The following is a 20,368-nucleotide window of genomic DNA, read 5'->3' as shown; positions in this document are numbered from 1 at the left end:
AAATGGGACAGACAAACACTCAGTAGCTTTACCCACAATTTCTTTCCTGACATTCACCGGTGAAGACATCACCTTCCCTAATGCGAGTCCATGTCCCCCCCTCCTTGTTCTCCTCCCTCATGTAGGTAGGGAGTTAAAAAGTCAATTCAAGCAATATTTAAAGTACCATACCCAAGCAACTCTCAGCATGTCCCTAGAACAACACATTACTGAGGAGATGATTACTAACCTGAACTGGCTCAGACATGTGAACAAGGGAGGACTAGACAAGAATACTGGTACCCAAAAGATGCAGTCACAGGGAAGCTGAACTCCAAAGCCAACAGCAGGATCTTAGCTTGGACCTGCACTGCCATAAGAGTCATGCACATCTCGTGAGTGCTGTTCCCTTAATTCACTCTTGTCATGCTCACCATGCATGATCCTTGCTCCTAGCTGATTTATGAGGCACTAGTGTAATTTAAGTGGAGCTCACATATGCATAACATTCTGGTTTTTCTAAAGTTTGAGACTACTTCCCAAAAAAGGTCCAAGCAAAGTACATTACAACCAGTCAGAAAGCGTCAAAGAGGGATGGACTTTCCACGGGAAGGTAAATACAATGTACACGGCATTCAAGTGCATCTGTATTGCTTTGTCAAACACCTCCTATTTCAGCATTTAAGTCTTCATGCAGTGGAGGAGAGGAGGTGGGAGGGAAGAGGCTGTACCTGGAGAGGAGGCCAACACATAGCTACTGCAAGCCTGGTCTAAGAGTAGATTCATTAAACTCAATATCACTGCTCCTGACAGCAACTTCAGATCACAAGGAAGCTTAAGAGAGACATTGAGGTGCTGGAGTGGGTCCAGAGAAGGACAACGGAGCTGGTGAAGGGTCTGGAGCACAAGTCTCATGAGGAACAGCTGAAGGACCTGGGGACCCTTAGTGCCATGGTTTAATGATGGACTTGGCAGTGCTGGGGTAATGGTTGGACTTGATGATCTTAAAAGTCTTTTCCAACCTAGTTGATTCTATGACACAGAGACTCCACTCTGTTGTAACAGAAGCTGTTTCGTGGTTGAAGCTGCTCAAGCCTTCCCAAACCAGGGGCATGAAGGAAGCATTACAGAGGGCTGTAATAGGGAGAGTGGAGAAACACAACCTGGCAAAAGCTTCTAACTCGCACAGAAGTAAGCTGCACTTTAAAAGCAGCTTTTCAGCTGTTATTTTCATCTACGCAAAAAGCCTTCACCATACACAGGCAGCATAAGCAGAGAGGCAATACGATATATCCACCAGGAAAGACCATTAGCATACATAGCAGTGCAGTTTGAGCAACAGCCATGAAGCCTAGATTCAGCTCTGTAGCCACCTTTAGGGATAAAACAACAGCTAGATAAGCTGCCAATGTCCACTTCTACAGAATGTCATGCTTTAAACATACCACACAGCTTTAATAACCAAAGAACAGCAAAAAGCCTGACCGCCCAGCCAGTCTGACACAGCCCACACATGGATGCAGGTTAACATCAAGTGCTTTTGTGCACACTCTGCTCCAAAACAGCTGCTGGGCAGGCTTTCAAGTGGAGGCTGAACCTACTCAAATCCTAATGAAGATGGACATGCAAGGATGCGCAGCACACTGGGGAACTCAAGGTATTTGTTCCATAAGGAAATGATTCAATGAAGCAGGACACTTCATGTGGCAGATGGCTTTGCCTATGTAGCAAAACACAACAGAAGACAGAGAGCTCTTGCTTGCCACTGATGTGAAACAGATATTTTTGCAGTTATCACTGCATGACATCTTCTAGCATCCTGCCCTGCCAAAACAGCGAGTGACAACAGACTTTGGATTGTCCAAGACCTCAAAACTTGTAGGAAGTTTCAAGTCAGCACTGCACATGCTCCAACTATTCACACTTGTTTGTTCAAGTCCTTTGCAGCCATCTGCCCATAAATATCTCTCTTAATGCTCCTCAAAATCCCCTGCTGAACAGCACCCGGGCAGCAGCTGGGCACAGATCTCCCAGCATTAAAGCCACCCAGGGGCCCAGAGCTCACAGCAGCGCTACGAGGCCAGGTGAGCAGATGAACAGGAGCCAAAGCAGCTCTGAACAAATAGAACAAGACAAGCAGCATGGTGCTTGCATAAAAACCATGCCAAACATAGTGTCTGTCATCTGCCATCAGAAGAGGGCAAATAGGATGCACAACTGACACAAAAAGTATGGCAGGAACTAGGCACCCAGCTTTTACAGAGACCATGACCTTACAATAGAAACAGTCATATTTGAAGAAAGCAAGAACAATAAAGCTTACCTGCACAGGTTTTATACAAGTGTTTTAGGGTTTTTTGTTGGTTAGTTGTGGGTTTTTGTGGTGATTTTTTTTTCCTTGTTTTTAATAGAAGATTGAGAATTACAGTACAAGGAGTACAGTACCACCTGCCTCTCCTCTGTATCTTCTTTGGCACCTCTCTCAACCATCGCTGCTGCTCTGTGGCAGTGTGACTACAAGCAAATAGGATGTGGGTTTACAATACATTCTGGTAGATCTGCAATATGTTTTCTACCTGGAAACAGGCTCTAACCCCACAATAAAGGGAGTAAGTGACCTTGTTCCCTCTGTGAGAGCGCTCTAGAGAGGCAGTTAACCATGCAATACCCTCACCATAAAGCAATACCTTTGCATTACCTCATCGGCATGGCCACACTTTGTTCTGAGCGTGGCAGGTACTGGGTGTTCCCACTACAATTGCAAATGGGAACATATTTTTAATACATGACAGGCTGCAGATGTGGGATCCACATTTAGACAGAACACGTGGTCCCGGGAGACAAATAGACCTTTTATACAGCTTTCAAAGCTGTCCAGGCGGATTTCTGGATCCACTCATCCTCGATTACAACACCACAAAGCCAGCTGGAAAAAAATAAAACCAACAGACACACATGCACATGCAATTGCAGGATGCTGTGAAGCATCAGCAGAAGAGATGTTTGGTCTGTAACTTCCCCTCCTCTTGCACTGCTGGGGTCTCACAGGGGGAGCAGCAGAGAAATCAGGATACTGGGGTTCTGGCCACCAAAAGCTTCACTCAGGAACGAAGCCAAGTGTTAAAACACCCCCTCAGCATGCACCCTGTCAGTACCAACAGCAAACTGAGCCCCTATGGCTGTGTTTGAGTGTGTGTAAGGTCAACATGTTACAGTGAGCATTTGGGGCACAGGACGGAGTTATCCAGACAATTGGTGCGTATCTGTTTAAGATGACGCTTTGAATTTGTGCAAGTACAGCCTGTTCCTTTAAACCTGTGACCTCATTTATTTACATTACTGCAGAAAATCACTGCCAGAAGCAACAGCTGATGACAGTCTCATGTATTTTTCCACTAAGACAACAATTAAACTGCTCCTGTGTTATTAATGAACAGATGACTTTGTGTCAAGTTGATTCAAAGTGCAGGATGCCTCGAGATTAAGCAAACGTGATTCCAGCATGTAAAAATAGAGGTCAGGTACTGCCCAGATGCTTTGCCCACCAAGATGCTGTGCCTTTCCTCAGCCTGGCAGAATGGTCCAGGGCCTATGGCCACCCTCCTGCTGTGCCACCATCAGTGCCCAGAGGTCCTGCTGAAAGGTGACACACTGGGTGCTGAGCCACCATCGCTTTTATGTCAGTACTCAGGCTGCTCCTGTACCATGGAAAGTAGTACCAAGTGAGATGCACTTACCTTTGAGCACCATGTTTGCATATCTTTTTTTCCTTACTGTCACATATTCTTCCCCTTTGGCTCAGGCTACAGTCCTCACTGGCTTCGGCAGGTAGGTAGCATTGCTTTCCTTGTGCTGACCTTCACACGGCAGGTTTATGGAGGGGTGAGGCTGACTGAGCTTATTTGGAGGCAATGACTTGTCCCCAGGTCACACATCTATGGTAGGAGTGCTTTCCCACGCACGGTGAACCAGCGCACTCCAGCACAGAGATGACCCAAAGGACACCACTCCCCTCCGACATGGGTAGGCTTGAAGCATCACAGCTTGCTTCCTTCCACCAAGGGAAAAGGGGCTTTATAGGCTGAAGCAGAATTCAGCCAGTATAGGCCTAATCCACTCCGAGGATATGGGCAACCACCCAGACCACCTCTACATACACCAACCAACACACCCATGTCTGCAGAAGTTTATGGCTGTGCACAACAAACCTTGTATCTCAGCCATAACCAAACAGAAGGCCCACTACCTTATCTCCACCACCACCAGATAACATTGAAAGAGTAAAAGCAGGAGAAAAGCACCTAATACTCCCTCCTTCTTGAGCATGGGTAGGACTACTGGGTACTAGCAGGGGGGACATGAAGGCAATGGGGTTGCATGAGAGACAAGACCACCTTTCAGTGAAGATCTAGCCATCACACTCTCCCACTGCTGCTGCTGGCACCATCTTATGATGGTTCACAGTGCACACTGGGGATCATTCTCTGTTCATCCCAAGGTTCCGAAACAAGAGATGCTCAAATTCCCTGAACAACTCAAGACAGCTTCTTCCCTTGTTCAAGCAAGGCTTTGCTTCCCACGCCTCTTCTAAAGCAATGGGGCTAATCCAAGCAGGTCACTGTAGGAGTGTTCCTGCTCTCCAAGGCAGATGTCCTTCTCACCACAGCTGCTGCTGAACAGCGCTCAGGGCTTGCCCACACTGCTGTAGGAAGCTCTGCATGGTTGAAAATATTGTGTTTGGCCCACACAGCAGGAAGCTGAGATGAGAAGGGCAACTCCCTTCTGTCAATAGAGGTGGGGATCTATCGGACAACACTCACCCAGGTGACACCAGGAGTTGCTCCTTTGATTTCAAGGAAATTGTGGTTTGGGGGGTTTGTTTGCTTGGTTTTAGAACACTGGAGGGAGATTTATGTAAGGTCAAGCCCACAACAGAGGGAAGCCCATCCTCTGCAGTACAGGGAGACCACAGTGACACCAGCACTGGTTTACACACTACCATTCCTGCTGTTAAAGAAAGGGGGTAGGGGGAGGAAGGAACAAAAAAATCCATCCTTTAACAACATAAGCCTCCACATTCTCCTTAACAACCCACATTAACCCCATTTCCCAAAATCAAAGGCATAACTAAAAGTTTTTCTACTTCTATTGCTGCTAGCAAGTAAAACAGGTCTGACTTCCTGGTCCTGGGAGTGTATTCCTCACCTGTTTGCAGGAGGTTTAAAAGACCCTGCACAGGGTTTCCTTCCCTGTTGCCCACATGGCATTCAGCATCAGCCTTGCTGCAAAAGATTAAGCTTTAACCAAACATAAAGAAGTAAAAGTAAACATAGCTCACAAAGCACAGCTTCCACCTCGACACACTCAATCTAATCTAGGCTCTGCCTCTAACCAAGCCGCCAACGGCACTTCAAAACCAGGCAAAACCCTGCGTTCCACACAGCTTGCAAGGTCAGTTTTTTTTCCATGTGGAAACTATCCCGAGAGGTTGGTTTGTACACAAATCCTGACCTAGAGGAGTTACAAGCACATCCTTGACACAACTGCTTTGAGGTCCCTGTAGAAGTCAAGAGTGTGACGCCGGATAAAGAGGCAAGGTTTCCCCTCAGCACCAAGGCACGTGTGCATGTATTTGCATGCTGTTTCTAATTCCATCTCACTATGGCTCACACCCTTTGCCACAGCACATCCTCTCCCACTGGCCTTTTCAGCCCCTTCCCCTGCCAGGCTGTACCAGCGATGCTGGCTCTGCCCAATTCCACTCTCAGCTCCTCTCTCCACCACATTGTCACCCCCAACAACTCCCACACCTCAATGCATGACTTCTTTCCACCATCAGCTCTCATCCCTTCACTCTTCTTCCTCGGAGGACCACTACATCATCCAGATTAGCTCAAATTAGAAACAAACAATAATTAGTTTTTTTTAAACCTGTAATTAGGAAACCCGTCCTGGGATTTATTTCTATTTTTGTGCCTTAAACTTAGTTTTTCCTCAGATCCTAAGTTTTGGACCCATGCAAATCCCACATGTCTCTTCCCTACCTTACTCACCAGTTTTCCCAAGAGATGTCACCACCTTCTGGCCTACTCACCAGCCTGTCCAGAAGCTGCTGTGAATACTTCTGGACCACATCTGTGAGTTCAAGACAGTGGTTCCAGCTTGTAACTGGAAATTCCCCTATGCTGAGTCTGCCCATTTGAAAGGAAAGGAAAAATAACACCAAAAATATATTAACAGGAAAATAAACCACAAGTCAGCATCCTTCAGAGTGCTGTGTTATCACTGGGGAGCAAGTCAGGAAGGTGAAAGGAGAAGACCTGCTCTCAATTTTGGTACAAGGATTAAGTTATACAGGAATGTAAATAGAAATACGACAAGAAACCCCGCATCCCAAACACACTATGATGACAATTCTGCAGCCACAGTCAAGGACTGGACTTGCCCTCCCTGGAGGGCAAGCGTTTACAGCAGAAACTCAAAATTAGACACATTACAACTTCTCATAGCAAAAGTATGCATTCCCATGAGGATGTAGGCTAACATGAAGTCCAATTAAATAATCGCTGGAAATGTCAGCGTAAACCCTGAAGGAATACATACTTCTACTGTGAAATGCTCCCACTGGAAATCATATTAACAAAAAGGTCATCAAGAAATGCTAAAGCTATGTACAAAGGAGGCAGGGGAAGCGAGGGGGGAGGGAACAGAAACTATGTTAATGCAATAAAGATACCACAGATGGTCTTATATCGACAAAGAGCTATGGGTCTGCTTTCACAGACAGAGGTAGAGCAGACCAGATTTGTCCAAGACACCAGGTTTGTTTTGGTTTTTAACCTATTCCTAGTTTTCTCCCTGCCCATCACCATGTGCATCCCTCAAGCAACTGGAGACAGCCAGTTGCAGTGCGGTGCAAAGGGTTTTGGCTCAGGACATCCGAGCAGGGAGAATGGTCCCAGCACCATGTCAGACATCTGTAATCCTGGATGCGTAGGAGTGGATGTTTCTGTTTAACTCACATGTTTTAGAGAACACTGACATTTTCATGGTTCAGCCATCCATTTATTCACTTTACCCTTTTAAGGGCAACCTCTTCAGGACACATTACCATCGTTTCTAACGACAAAGAGCAGGCTGCTTTGCTTCTCCTGAGGATGAACACAGGCTCTTTCCTGGTCTAAACCACTGCCCCTCCACATCAGAAATACCAGCAACACTTGCATTAATACGAAAGGAAAACGGGGTGCTGATATACCACACCAGCACTTGGGAGTGCCATCCATTCCTAATGGATCTAAACTCTTTTTAAAATGAAAAGTTTCTATCCTCTCGGCTAGAAATAATAATAGCATCTGGCTCTGATCTGACCCTTTCCAGCAAGGTATTTCAAAGTACATGAAGAAAACCCAGAGAAAATAAAGAGTGCTCTCTTGACATAGCAGCAAACTACTGGAACTAGCATAGTGCCAGCCAGGCCCCACTCTGACAGCCCTGCCAGCATTTAAATCCCAATCCTAATGGTCAGGGACGCAAGGCTAGATCCTAAAAATCCCAAAGGGCAAAACAAAGGTGACCCAGTTTGTTTCCACATACTCCAGAGTCAAGGGGGGAAGAAGAAGAAAAAAAGACATGTTTACAGAATCCAGAGCTAAATAACAATCAAACAAAGAATCTATTCAGCCAGATTAAAAGCAGCCCAGGTCTCCTCGTCTCCACAGGTGAGTTAACACTAATGTTTCCCAGGAAGCATAAGCACCGTGTTATCCTTCAACAGCAATTCCATGCTGCCTTGAAGGACAAACACAAACACTTGGGAAGCTAAGACTAACCTCATCTTAAACGATCACATTAAGTGGTTTTGTACCTAAAATATGCCAGCAAATTCTAAGTGGCAGCAAAAGGTTTGTTTTTAGTTTCCACCAACTAAACAGACCCCCATTATCTCAGCAGACACCGAGCACAATTACAGCCCATCATCAACACAGTACATGTTAACTGCTTTAACAACAGCTTTTCCTTTAAAACATCAACTGCTTACATAAGGCTTAACATCACACTTTGGCATAGTAAGCTGGAGACAACCAATTCAACTGATGTGACAGAAGCTTGCAAGTTATTTTCTAGTTTCCAAATCTCTTTAAGCCATTGTCAAAAATATCTATATATGATAATTCATATGTGTACAAGCAGTAACGTTTGTTCTTTTTATCACCTTTAGCTAGAAGCAGTTGTCTGTTGCAGTGAATCAAGTGGGAATTAACCCAGGCATGCTGTACACTTTAAAGCTAGATCATAATAAGAGTTAGAGACAACATGTTCACATCACTTTATTATTATTCTCTGAATTTATTTGTCCCAATTTCCTTCTTCAAATCTATTATCTTGGCAACAAAGCGATGCACATGTACAAAGCAGCACAAAATAATAGTACAGGTTGGAAGGGACCTTGATGACAAGAGGGACTAAGTGCCACCCAGACCTACAAGGTCCCGGTTGCTCCCCCCAGACTTGCTGGCTCAGGTCTCTCTGCACACACTCCCCTGGGACATGCTCTATGGGGCACCTCTAAAAAGAAGTGCCAGGAGATCATAAGCTTGTGCCCCTTCTGGACCTTGATCTCTCCACTGGGAGTAGAGCTTTCCTTCAGAACAGAGGTAACCTGCTCACCCAAGCAGAGAAAGGCATGAAAACAAACCTTAAAAGAACGAAAACCACCTACAGTTTATCACTTTAGCAAAAAGAGAAGAGAAAGGAGTGCTCCTAAGTCTGTCTTCCACTTTCTGCAACAGTCAGTTGTGTTGTTCCCAAGGGAACACGGTGATGGCGGGTGAACCTGGGTCAACTACACTTCACACTGATTGCAACAAGAGAGATAAGCTCAGTGTAACAAACAGTGCAAAGTACAGAAAAAGAAAACCCAGACAGATTAAAATAACTTATCCATGGCCTCACAGCAAGTCTGCTGTGTGCGCTGTCACAGAGCAAGAGAACAACTATTGCACAGCCTTGGCCGGAGCTCCCCTGGCCAGACATCTAGGCACAGTTATCCCTCTAGCCAGACTACCCCCTTTCTGCACTACAGGGGAGACAAACTTACTTCTCCCACCTCCCCCTCTTCTCCTTCAAGCCCTAAAATGCTGCTGTACAGTTCCAGAACCAGGTCAGAGACCACCTTCTGGAGGGACACATGCTCCTGGGGAATCAACAGCTTTCAGAGCAGGGGAGGACACACCGAAACCAACCTCCAGTGGGCAGAGATGCTTCCGGACAGGAGGATGCTTTAATCACAGATATTAACTGAAGCAAAGAGCTTCCTGTACTAAAAAGTCACAAGGCAGTAGGGAAACACAACTACAAAACCCCAGCTTACCAAACACCTTGGTGATAAGCAAGAACCTCCACAAGAGTATAAGTTTTACGGTACAGAGGTGTTTAAAAAGTGCTGAAGACGGGTTCAGGTGAGTACCAGGAAACAAAGCTCCAGGCCAACAACTGCTCACGACAATTCAGCCTTGTGATTGCTGTAGCCAGCGCCCTCCCAGGCCCACCAGACTTCCCAACAAGGCTATGGCACCACTCATAATCTTATCTCACACGCAAAGGGACAATGCATTAGGTCATCTTCACGGATTCCCATACTCTATTTCTTTAAACAGCATGACTTCTATAGCCCTGCAAGCCTCTGCTGAGTATTTGAGATATACTTCCCCCCTGGTTAGCTGCTAAACATGCAAAACAGCCAAATGTTAAAAGTGTGTACACGCTGCTCCTATTTATGGCATTTCTTCACTTCAGAGTTGCTTGCATAAATAAAACCCTAATTATAACATGGCTTTTCACACAGTAAACAGTCACAGTCTAAAGACGAGTGGCTGATCCCCACTTCAAATGCATTGTAAAGCCAAGGTAATCTCACTACAAACTTTTGTGCTCCTAAGCATAGTAAAAACATTGGCTGCTGCTCTGGAAGGCAAACAACCCACGTGTATGTCTAGTAAAAAGGTCCATCTGTATTAGCTAACATTCAGCTTCCATTCAAACTTCACATACAGCTTCTCTACCACCTTGAGCCTCTCAAAAAAGCCGTGCTCACCTTCATAATAGAAAGGCAGAAGACACAGCAGCAATCAACTCTATAAAGATTTTACTAGTAGAGAGTCTCACCTCCATCAGGGTAAGGGCAGCACATGAGGCATCCAGGTAATTCTAACCCAACATCTACCTACCAGGAACATCGTGGGAGATGTCCCTCCAGCTTAAACAGAACTGGGGATAGATTTTTCTTTACAAGCCTCAGAGATACTTGCCTAATGCAATAGTTTGCTTCTTGACTCTTAGTTTGGTTTCCAAGGGTATGAGAAGCTGAAGAGCTTAAAAAAAACCCCCACAACCAAACACCAAAACAAACCTCCTTCCTGTTCCTTCCTTTCCAAGTCAGTGTCATTGCCCTCTTCCCCCCAAGGACAGTTAAAATGTGACGGGCACTGTGCAAGCCACCACTTCCAACTCTCAGATGCCATCATCTGGGAGGAAATGCTACACCTTCCATTCTATTACTGTTGAATAAGCAAAGTTTAGAGGTACACTCCTCTGCAGAAGCATCCCTTCAAAATACAGAAAAGGCTGTGGTGGTCTACAATCACAGTATTGCTCCAATTTATCTAAATGCGAAAGGTGCAGACATACGCAACTGATTTTCAAGTGTCGCAACCAATGCAATCATTTATTCCAGTGGAGAAAGATACTTTTTTAAGCTCCAGCAATCAGAGCCTGAAAACTGAAGGTGAAATCTCAGCCCTAATAGAGCCAGCAGAAGTTTTTCCCCCAGTGACTGATGGGGCCAGATTTCCTCTGCAGCACAGAGGGAACACACTTTAGTTTGAAGCACATTGGACGCTTCACACGCATTGCTTAACACTTTAAAATACACACTTCCCTATTAGAACCATGACCTAATAATTATTCAGTGGAGATCTCTGGTGGAAATAGGTGCCAGGCACGTGTTTCGTTGGTCAGCTGGATTTGTTGACCACTGCGTCAAGTTCTGGTCTCCAATACACTTGTGCAGTGTCATCCAGTTAGGTCTTAAAGTAACACCAACACCGTTAAGTTACATAATTATAATTAATGATGTCCTTGCAACAGATTATGACCAGGTCAGGTATTCCAGAAGGCAGTATTTTACATGAACATGGGACAACATAAGCCAGGTACTTATTCCTTTTACAGCTGTCTCGATCTCTCTACAGTTGTTCCAACTTCTGATAATATGACTTTGGTGTGGTAAGAGATCTGAAGCTATTCTTAGACCGTGGCAGAAAGCATGAAGTGGTTTGCTGGCAGGTCTTATACTCCCTGCTGTAATGAGAGCAAGTCACTTCGTTTATTTCCCTGTTAGATGAGCTATGAGAAGACTGAAAGCCAGAGCATAAATAAGCTCCTGAGACCAGGAACAGAGAAGCAACCAGTTGTTATCACCATCAGCCGGTTGCTCCCTAACCCCCTGCAGCAGTCCAGTCATTGCTTTAAAGCACATGGCAGGGGGGAAATGGATTATTTCCCTAATTGCAATTTGCACCTCTGCTTTTGAATTTGCTGTTTCCCTGCAGTTAAACTCAGAAGCCTTTAAAAACTAACCACAAGACTTCAGCAGGTTCACAAGGCTCCTGCTGCTGAGGCTTGAAGGCAGAGGAGGAAGGGCAGGATGAAGACAATACCAATAGACACTGGCCAGGGAGACAAAGGCAAATGCTCTTGTGTTAAAGGCTGTTGAAATGCATGGGCACAGATGCTTCAGTTTCTCTTTTTTGTTTCATTTGCAGATTCTATTTAACTTGGAAAACAGAGATGTTCAACTCCAAACCTACGCATCTCATTCTAGGAAAAATACTACTACTTTTCATCTGAATGCAAATGAATTTTCCACTTCCTACTTTTAAATCCAGTGGCAAACTCAAGCACACAGACCCCCAAGGCTCCAGGTCACTTTTGCGTTGAGCTGGGGTGCTCTGGGAGGGCAGAGATGCCTCCCCATTGGGTTTGCAGGAAGGAAAGGGACACAACCCCTCCAGGGAGAGCCAGGGCTGCATTGCCATGCTCTGCCTCCCCAAATTCAGCAACAGCTTTGCTACTGGCCTCAGGCAGAAGGAATGCTGGGCTCACACCAGTAGTTTTTTCTCCTCTCCTTCCCTAAAAAAGAAGAAAAAGCACCACAAAAAGGGAGGCCTTTAAGTTTCATGCAATATCATGGTCTTGTATGAAGGTGTGTGGGTATGGGGGGAAAACCTAACTTCTTCCTGTTTTGTATACAAACAGACTGAGGAGCAGCAGCTTCAGCCTTGACAGCTTAGCCTGCTGCAGCCCATTTAGCAGCACTGTGAAACAGATATTTGTTTCTTTGTTTTTTTTTTTAATAGGGGGTTTATGCCTGTCTCAAGTGCTATTGGTTGTGAACAAAGAAATGAGCAGATCTTTGCTTCTAAGGAGCTGAAATCATAATTATGCAAACGTTTTATTTATGACAAAAAAAGCACTCCATGTTAAAGGAAACAGCAGAGACACACAGGATAGGAAGGGAGGAACACAGGTCTTAAAATACCCCCATAGCACAGCATACATAAAACCCCAATGCTCTCTTGTCATAGCGCTAGTTTATATATTGGTCTACTACATTAAAAATAAATCAGGCCACCTCTTTTTAACTTGAGCCTAATAAGGTGCTCCATACATACATTTATCTATAGATCACAGCCTGGCCTTTGGAAGCAGCGCAGGGTTTCTCTGCTGCTTAAAAAGACCCAGGCACCCAAACCCAAAATGCACATGGGGCCACGTTGCTCCCCCCAGCACGCTGTAACTCAACCCTTGGCTTCACTGATCGGATTTGCCCCAAACGGCAACAGGGCTGACAGGCAGCACCAAACATGGAGAAGGTGGCACCGGATCAGGGGGACATAAACTTGGACAGGCAGGCTAGCAACCAGTGTTTGCAAACACAACACAGGGAGGGGATCAGATGGGCTGGCAATAAATTAGGACCAGATTGCAGCGAGCGAAAGAAAGCACTGGAAATAAGAGACGGAGGCAAAGAGGGCTCCCCAGCTACTGCCGGCTTCATTTCGGAGCCTGAACACAGCCATGCGCTGAAGCACGATGGAAAAATCCCTATCTGACAAGTGAAACTAAACAATGAGGGCTTCCAGCACTGCTCCCCTGCTTGGAAACTTCACCACAGCCTTCCTAAGTGCTGCTCTGTACTGCACTCAACTCTATCCGACCCCAGAGTGAGTCCTGCTCCAAAAGAGGGGAGGGGAGTTAAGGTGATGGGGATTCTCCTCACTCCACGCTTCCCCATGTGAGGTCTGCTCTGGCCCAGCCGAACACTACATCCAAAAAGCAAAGGATTTGGGCTTCCTCTATATTCTACCATGTGTCCATATCTGTCGGCAGAACAGTTTGGGGAGGGGATTTCTGCTAAGCAGGTCTTTGAGGCAGATGCTAACATTTCTCAGGGTTGAGAACCAAAAATGGACCAACCAATCCTACAAGGACTCGGTTAAACCCAGTGTTGGAAGGTGGGAGAAGGAGCTGCCCACAGCCTGCCTACAGGCCCAACAGCTCGGTGCTGCCCAACTACAGATCTGCAGCTCCATCTCAGCCAGGGTCTTACTTCAGGCACTGAAAAACTGCCAGTTTGAGGTCTATACAAGTTCCAGTGTATTCAGAGAAACACAGAGTAAAAACACCCTCAGCATCCCACTTTTCTAAGAATAGGAAGGCTTGCAGACTACAACCATACACCTAGTTGCAAGGCTGTACAACAGAATGATTACCACCAGAAATGTAGGACTCCAGCAGTAGCCTCACTCTGCAAAGCACCTCCTCTCCCTCTTTTATGGATGAAGGGCACCATCATGACCCAAGACACTCAATAAAAGCAGACGAGGAACCTATAGCAAGTATCAAAGCAAGCCCAGCATGACCATACACTTGCTGGGAGCAAAGAGAAAGCACAGTGCAATTTTAAGCTTCCACAAGATACACACACAGTGGAGGATCTCACAGGACCCTTAGCGTCTATAAAGCTATGAAGAAAAGGGATAAACTATCAGCCTGATCCACGTTACACAGGCTGGAACAGAAAAACTGAGTGAATTAAATAAACACAGTACAAGCTAATCAACAAATCACAGAACCATAGATTGGTTTGGGTTGGAAGGGATCTTAATCTTCCACAGTTTCTCAGTGCCACAGCCAGTCTCTGCCAACCATGCATGCCTCTGAATGGCATTAACACCCAGGGGAAAGGAGATTCAATCTAGAGGGCAGCATTGTGATAAATAGGAGCTAATGAATAAAGAGAAGAAAGGGAAGTGTCCTTGGATGCTGCCTTAATGGGCTTGTTTCCTCCAAGGCACTAAGGGATAGAACAAACACCACATTAAAACAGGAGCCTTTACAGGAAAGCCATATACACACACATACATGTAAGTGCAACACTTTCAGATCGCTTTTTAGATGAATTATCTCTCTCTGTCCATTATTCTGACCCCATACCACCAAAACAAGGCTTGAGTGCTCCTCAAGTTTTGCTGACTGGTCCATGATGCAATGCTTCAGACCAAGTGGCCTCCTGACTCTTTCCTCCTCACTTCTACTCTCCCACTGTCCATCTCCAGCACCTACGCGTCCAGTTTTACATGGACTAAAATAAGGCTGCTAAGTAAAGGTCAGTCTGACAAGCTAAAAGAGAAGTATACCCTCCTGGACCTCTGCCCCTTGGGCTATAAATACTCGGAGCAAGCACGGGGGGGGACATTCTTTGTCTGCACAGACAGACACCAGGAAGCACGTTTCCTCCTCCTTCCAGTTCCCACCCCCTCTGCTACTCAAGGACAACAGTCAGAGAAAAGCAAGCATCTCCTGCTACTGGCTCCATGATTTATCCACGGAAAGCATTTGCTTTGCCATTGGTGACTCAAGGCATGCAGGCCTTCCTAGAGGTAAACACAAGCTTTCAAAGAACAACCATCAGCAAGGTTGACACCAGAGGACACACACTGCAAAGGGAACCATGAGACAACGTGTGGGCAAAGAGGAGGATTACCTTTTAGGACTAGGGGTTCCTTGCCTTCTCGCTTGAGTGACTCCAGCACTATGTGGAGCGGCTGGGAAGGCATTACTCTGCTTGGCTCATTGGTATTCTCATCATAAACTATGATTTCTTTGGAAAAGATCCTCTTGAAGGAGTCCTTGCCTTCCCGACAGGAGATCAAGTCCAAGACGGTGATCTTGCCCTGCTGGAGCCTTCTCCGGCTGATCTTGTCAGAACAGTTAATGTGGACAGCCCCTTGAATGTGGCTCTTATTATACTCCATGAACGGCCTGCAGTCAATGATGACAGGGCCTTGGTTCTGTTGGTGGCTCTTGCTGCATTTGGTCATCTTCTTCGCCAGGTCGTTGGGGTAAATGATTTTGATGCTAGCGAGTTGCTTGGTGGAGCCTGAGACTGGGCTCCCCACGCTGCCCAGGGGGCTCAAGCTGCCGGCGTTATCATTGCTGTTGACCATTTGGTTGGCAGGGCAGGCGGTAGAGGCTGCGGCGCTGCTGGTGCTCGCTTGAGTTTGGGCCTGAGTGTCCTTGTCGTACGTTGCCACAGTGCAGCAACTGGCACTGCTGCATCCACAACTCAGGGAGCGTGCAGAGCCGTTAGATGAGGGCATATACGTGAGATTAGCAGTCTTTAGGGACACGACAGCTGTGCCGAGCAGACTGGAATGGCTCTCACCGGCAGAAGAGGCAGATTCAAGATAGCTAGAGTCTAAACAAAGGTTGAGATCCTGAGGTCTCACTGGCCTCGAAAGTGCCACTACTACCCTGTCGTCTAAAGGAGATGGAGGCATGAGGAGGCTGAGCACTAGCAAGTTAAGAAGAACTCAAGATCACCCTGCAAAAGAGAAAAGGGAGGGGGAATGGGAAGAAGAAAAAGGTGATGAAAACAGATCATGAAATCACATAAGCCCACAAATACAGCAACTTACTTTACCAACACCTCTTATCCATAGGTAACAACTCATCAACCCCTCTGACAGTTACCAGCTCACAGTAGTTGCTAAAACCCCTTTTCCAATCCTGAAACAAATACTTGAGCTATCTGCATGCGTGCACATGGCATGCAGAATACACGCGCCTCGCCGGGGCTGTGCAGCTACACCCAGGAGGAGGCATTTGTCTACATGCAGATGGTGCTGAGCTATTCTGAAATCCCGGGCTGCAAGCAAGGCATGCAAACTGATAATGACAGAGAGGCACGTTCTCTTGTTCCCCTGCTTACTGCAAGGGAAGCAACCACAGGGCTGACTCTACAACCGGGAGGAACACACAGGAGAGGAACGTGTCAGTGGTGATATGCAACTTTTCCAGCAAGCTGGAATAAAATTAGCTTGTGAATAAGTTTGCTGAGATGGTTACAAACTTGAAAACATAAAGCGAAACAAAAAACACCCAGGAGAAAACAGGAGATTTAGGTTCTGGAGATCTTTACAGAAAGTAAAGCTTCCATCCCCCCTGTTAGAGGTTAATCCAGTCCCAGTTAAGCCCCCAGCTTCAGGCCCAGGAAGGCTGTTCTCCAGCAGTCCCAGTGAGAACACGTTCCCCCCTCCTCAGCACATCTCACAGCTTCTAGAAAGAGGGGTCCCCTGCGCCCCAGCAAGGTCACAGCCTGCCCAATCTTTGACAAGAGACAGCACACGGGATGAGAACCCCCTTTCCATTCGGGAGGGCAGCAGGACGACAAGAGCCACACAACCTAAGAAAGCCCAGACACTGCTTCTCCGTCCCCGGCAACTTTCAGAGCAGCTGCGGCTCCCGCTAGAAAACACATCCCAGCACCAACTTCCCGAACTCCGACAAATCCCTACAAGCGGACAGACACTGGTCCCCTCCATCCAGCCCCGCTGATACGGGGCACGGAGATACCCCATCCCGCCCAGCAACACCCTGTCCCGGGGCAGCCCGGAGGCAGCCACCGCGACCCACCGTGCTGCGGAGGTCCGAGGGGCCGAGCGGGGCTCACCGGTAGGTTTTCCATCCCGTTTTTCCCCAAAACCTCCCCTCGCCCTTCCCACTGCTTAGAAACCGGATAAACACACACCGGGAGCGCCTCTGATGTGATGCTACTAATACAACCGAGGGAGACAACCCGGCTCCTTTTACCGGGCGGGGGGACGAGACGAGCAGCACACGGTGAAACTCAAGTTTCACCCCGGGACCGTCACTCCCCGGCCCCGGGAAGGCAACGACTCGGCTCGTCCCCTTCCGCACTCACCGGCGGGGCGCGCTGGGGCCCGGTCCGTCGCGGCTGTGGCTGAGGCGGCTGCCGCCGGTGCTGCGCGTCCCGCCCGCCGCCCCGCGCCGCCCGCACCATCCTCCCTACTTTCTCTTTTGCTACCGCGTAAATGTACGGCCCGGAGGAGGGGCGGGGCCTGGAGATGACGGGCAGCCATGATGACCAATAGCAGCGCCGCCGAGGGGCGGAGGGGCGGGGATAGAGGCGTGGCCGTCCCGCCCGGTGATGTCATCGGCAGCCAATGGGGAGCGGCGCCGGCTGGTTGACTCGTTGATAGGCAGCGGCAGCGCCCCCCGCAGGTCACTGGAGGCGGCGCAGCGGAGCGACCGGTCACCCCGATCCGCACCATGGAGCGGCACAAACCGGCCGCTTCGGCAGCGAAAGGCGGCAGTACCCCGGTCACCGAGCCGCACCGCCCCCGAGGAGCCTCTTAGAGCACTGATAGAACCACTGCAGGCTCCCAGAGCCCGCGGGCAGAGCTTCCCACAGGGTATTTACACCGACCGCCTTCAAGCAGGACAGGGAGAGCAAAGCCCCGGAGTGCCGGGCACTGCAGGACATGGGACTGTCCTCCCCAGCCCCGCAATAAGCACTTCGGTGCCGTACAAGTGGTGTCACATCAAGGAGGCTGCTTTTTAGATGCTTTTCTGAGACGTCCTCTAGCAAAAATAAGCTTACACAGATAGTTTTAATAGAAAAACAACTTCCAAAAATACGCCTGCACAAGATACTTTAAGTATAAAACAATTAACTTCCCTGCACAGCAGCTCTAAGTCATGGGAAAAGAAGAAGATGCCCCCCACATGCAGCTTGGGGCTGGCCAGGTCTGTAGGTCCTCACCTGCCTGACTTCTCCATCTTAGAGATGGATCCAGTTGGTCTGTGTTACACAAATTCAGATCAAATCCATGCTGCCAGTCCATCTTTGTCCGCTCATCTAATCCATGAGCGGATTAGACTGGACTCTCCCCCACTGTAAAAAGGGAAGCAACACAAGCCTGAGGACAAGATTTTAGGGACCTCTTATGAGGACAAGTATAAATCCCTTTCATCCTTTCTCTCAAACCTTGACCTGGGTGAAATAGTAATGAGCTCTCACCCTTGCGACGGGTACACTACAAGGCAAAAGGTGAAAATTGATTTTCCAGCCATATGGATTAACTCAGCAAACACTAGGAGGGTACCTGGCAGCAGCACAAGATTTCTGCATCTCTTCCTTCTCCATTGTGCAATCTATTTGAGCATTTTCTGGTTCAGCAACCACATCCCATTACGTATCAATCCATCACCCATCGATTCACCAAGCCAGAGACAGGAAAGTGGCCTCACCAGAGTGATGCATCCCACCATGTCCTGCCTCATGGAGGGAATGCCGGAGAGTTTCACCTACAATGGGGAATGCAAACCCTTTGAGCTAAAACAGCAACAGTGAAGCTGAAACAGATAGGATGTTGGCAGAATGATAAGAGTCCAAATTAGCTTCCAAACATTTTGATTCTGGGGCGTACCTGGAGAATTCGTATTTCAAGTGGGATTTTCAAGTTGTGTCTACCAAACCAATGGGAACTCTTACAAAAAAAGTGTAAAATGCAGCAATATCAGCATTCAGCAACTCAGAGCAAAAAGATCTCATGAAAACAGGTAGCAAGATTTCAGAAGCATTGAATACTTGATTTTTTGATGAATGGTTCTAACAAGCATGTTACTAAACAGCAAGTTGAGTCTTTCTCACAGCCATCCCTCAAACTAAATGTTCCTCGCAGGACAGTGACTCACCCAGCATAAACTGAGGCTTGTGGTTTCCAGTGGTGTGATGCCCCAGCAGGGCACCAGTTCTCCTGCATGCTGGAGAGGAAAGGGAAGCCAGGGGAAGGCTCTCACATGCAACAGCTTCAGCTCCTGCTCTCACTGAGAGCAAACATGAAGGCAAAGACTTGGAGCAAGTCAGTCATGGAGTGGCTTCATCTTCACACCAAGACCACAGTCTGGAGACACTGCCTTCTGAAAGCTTGCAAGTCACCCTGATACCCAGCACAAAGGTAAATCAGGCTTCTCATACCAGCGTGCAATTGCTACATAACAGGGACACAGCAAACAAGCTGATGGAGAAATACACCAGTATTGAACTCTCCCCACAAACATGGTTCATTTCCCCGGAGGTGCCAGCGTGAGACACCACATTTTCATGCTTTCTATTCCTCTTTGTCCGTGGCTTGCTGAGGTTGGCACTGGGCTCACTGCAGAGAGAAGGGTTAGCTCATGCTGCTCTCAAAACAGCCCTTTCAAGCCACGCTTGGGCTTGGGGAAGGAGCTCCCCATGGGCTTGTGTTCAATTCACCACCTGAAATGGTCCTTCCAACCAGGGGAGCTGGAAAAGATGTTTCTGTGTTTGGGCATCCTCCTAAAGCAAACATGTGCTAGAAAACACTTAGAATCATTGATTTAGCCATCTTCTGCTTTCTGACCAAATTTCTCAGCACTAACAGTGCGCTGAGGAACTGTGACTTGTTTATGGAGGGGCTCACCTCGCAGAAGAGCCGTGCAGAGCTAACCCAAGGCAAGCAGCACTCTCTTCTGAAGGATACTCAGCCTTTGCCAAGTTTTCTTGCAATACAAAGGGAGGCCAAATGTAATTTTGTCTCATATTTGACTTAACTTTCTATTTTTCTAAGAATGTTGACTACAAGTTGCTATTCATCCCCGGTTTCAGAGGATTTCCTACAGAACTTTCACTGACTTCATCCTTAATACATTTTATTAGCCTATGACATAAGATTGGCCTTTTTCCTGCTCTCAGAAACCACAACCCACTGTGATTTTCTTTTTCCCTGAGCATATTGAATGAACAGCTTTCTAAATGCTTGCGCTTTCTGTGATTTAACACCCATAAGAGACACGACTTATCTATCCCCAAACAACTAAACTTCTGTTTTCTGAAAAGCATACAGGAATTCTTACTCTGAAAGCTGGCAGATCTCAGTTAAATTCCCATTTCCCACTGGATTTTGACTTCTATTTTCCTCAAATGCTTTTGCCATCA

At 47.2% G+C, this 20,368-nt stretch overlaps 1 protein-coding gene across 5 annotated transcripts in view; it reads right to left on the bottom strand.

The window, feature by feature from the left end:
• Window positions 1-20,368, bottom strand: part of DUSP10 (dual specificity phosphatase 10) — a 36,119-nt gene that overhangs the window by 8,462 nt on the left and 7,289 nt on the right. Inside the window, exons 2-3 of one of the 5 annotated variants that reach the window (XM_030499667.1) lie at window positions 17,284-17,287; window positions 15,089-16,914 (exon numbers count right to left, since the gene is read on the bottom strand). In XM_030499667.1, the coding sequence (XP_030355527.1) occupies window positions 15,089-15,884 (796 nt within the window). In that variant the 5' untranslated portion in view covers window positions 15,885-16,914; window positions 17,284-17,287. Of the gene's footprint in view, window positions 1-15,088; window positions 17,007-17,134; window positions 17,253-17,283; window positions 17,288-17,308; window positions 17,387-20,368 lie in introns of those variants that run through there. The other 4 variants (XM_030499669.1, XM_030499672.1, XM_030499670.1 and 1 more) reach the window with 4 other exon arrangements.

This window comes from Strigops habroptila, chromosome 10 (assembly GCF_004027225.2).
Source record: "Strigops habroptila isolate Jane chromosome 10, bStrHab1.2.pri, whole genome shotgun sequence".
Classification (NCBI taxonomy): Eukaryota; Metazoa; Chordata; class Aves; order Psittaciformes; family Psittacidae; genus Strigops; species Strigops habroptila.
This window is presented reverse-complemented; position numbering and strand designations above follow the sequence as displayed.